A 1,932-nucleotide genomic window follows, 5' to 3' on the forward strand; every position below is an offset into this window, starting at 1 on the left:
CTCTTTCTCCTTCTTCCTTCCCTTTTCCCAGGGAGAACTACTTGTTTACCTGCTCGTGTCCCAAGTGCCTAGCTCAAGCCGACGACGCCGACGTGACGTCGGACGAGGAGGAGGAGGGTGAAGGAGAGACAGACGATGCTGAGCTGGAGGATGAGATGACTGATGTTTGATCCTGAGCCCAGGCGAGAGGAAAGGGAAGGGACAGAGGGGGTCCTCTGAGAGGCAGCAGCTTTAATACTAGAACAGGGTTGTGTTGTGGGGTCGGGTGGGAGGCCACGTGCCGAGGTGTGGCAGCATGGGAGCTGCAGGCAGGCCCTGCTCCCCCCTGTCCTTGTGTGTGTGTGTGTGTGTGTGTGAGACTGTCCGTGTCCTCCCTGAGGACAGGCTGTCAGCTGGTGGCACCCCTGCCACATCCCAGTCCCTGAAGGGGCTGGCTGGTGCTGGCAGGGGTGGGGCTGGAGGGCAGGGGGATCCGGCCAGCCCCCGTGCTGGGGTAGGGGACATCATGGTTGGCACCTTGTGGCCACCTCCCAGGCTGCTCTGCCGTGTCCGTGCCAGCTGTGGGCACGGATTGTGTCCTTTCCTACCCACAGGGACAAGGGGAACCTGTGTGTATGTGTGTCCATGTGTCTGTGCACGAGGGGTACTATTTAATGTCTGTATTAGCACTATCTACACACCCAGGAGCTGAGGTCCTTATATATACCCCATTCCATGCCTTGGCTCAGCGAGCAGCAAGGGGCAAAACAATTTGGCAGGTGGGACAGAGACACCTTCATGGTGGCTCAGATGCCTGAGTGCAGTGGGCCTGGCAGGTGCCTCCCTCCCATCTCAGCCCCATCCTGTACATGATGCAAGGCCAGGAGGCCACTGCTAGCCCAGAGCCCACACCAGGATGGCATTGGGTAGGCCAGGCCACCACCCAAAACCCAGAAGGTGTTGTGGGTTTTGCAGAGTGAGCCCCCAGAGGGGGGTGCAGGGACACGGTGTGATCCATCCCTTGCTGCCAACCACCACTGTGCCTGTGGTGTCCCTGCCTGGGGACCATGCAGCTGGTGGGAGAAGACAACTCCAGGAAACATCTGGGGATGTGCCTGGGGTTATTTTCCTCCCCTCTTGGATTCTGGGGAGCCGTTTTCCTGCTGTCTCTTCCTTCAGGCCTGTGGCAGCTGGATTGTGGGACCGAGGGTGAGGGTGTAGATGGAACCTCTGACACGACCATCACTGCCAGCCCCAAACCTCGCTGCTTGTCCCCAGCTGTCCTGGGGCCGTGTCCCCTTCAGTGTTCGTAATAAACCGAGACTGGTGAGAAGTGGAGCCGTGTCCTTTGTACTGGTGAACAGCAGGGGGGGTACGGGAGGAGGAAATTCTTTGCTGTGAGGGTGGTGAGACCCTGGCCCAGGCTGCCCAGGGAAGCTGTGGCTGCCCCATCCCTGGCAGTGTTGAAGGGCAGGTTGGATGGGGCTTGGAGCAACCTGGGCTGGTGGGAGGTGTCCCTGCCCATGCAGGGGGGTTGGAATTGGATGATCTTGAAGGTCCTTCTGACCCAAACCATTTTGTGATTCTGCAATCCAGGGGTTGGTCCCGGTGGGGACATGGAGATCTGGGGACACCCACCAAGGTCTGGGCTCTGGTTCTGTGACCAGCCTGCCCTTGGGGACGGGTGCCAGAGACAAATCCTGTCCTGTGGGGCTGCTTCTGCCCCAGTGCATGAATGATCCCTGCAGCACGGGGGTCTGCCCTGGCTGCAGGAGGCACCTTGGGAAGTTTACTGGGAAAAATGTCAGTAAGGGATGAGATATTGGTCCCTTCATCCCTTGGTTGATGGAAAAAAAAGACAAACTTCTCTTCCTCTAAAATTTGTTCATTAGCTCAGACAAAAATATATACAGCTGGTGGGAGAGCCCTGCTAGTACAGCCCAAGCCAGTGTC

The 1,932-nt window shown here is 58.2% G+C and overlaps 1 protein-coding gene across 1 annotated transcript in view; it reads left to right on the forward strand.

The window, feature by feature from the left end:
- The window catches only part of SMYD5 (SMYD family member 5), an 8,957-nt gene extending 8,588 nt beyond the window's left edge, over nt 1-369 (forward strand). Inside the window, exon 13 of the mRNA XM_010008130.1 lies at nt 32-369. Within this exon, the coding sequence (XP_010006432.1) occupies nt 32-170 (139 nt within the window). The 3' untranslated portion in view covers nt 171-369. The remainder of the gene's footprint in view (nt 1-31) is intronic.
- Nucleotides 370-1,932: the final 1,563 nt, after the last annotated feature.

Source organism: Chaetura pelagica, unplaced genomic scaffold, assembly GCF_000747805.2.
Source record: "Chaetura pelagica isolate M959 unplaced genomic scaffold, ChaPel_1.0 scaffold352, whole genome shotgun sequence".
NCBI classification, from domain to species: Eukaryota; Metazoa; Chordata; class Aves; order Apodiformes; family Apodidae; genus Chaetura; species Chaetura pelagica.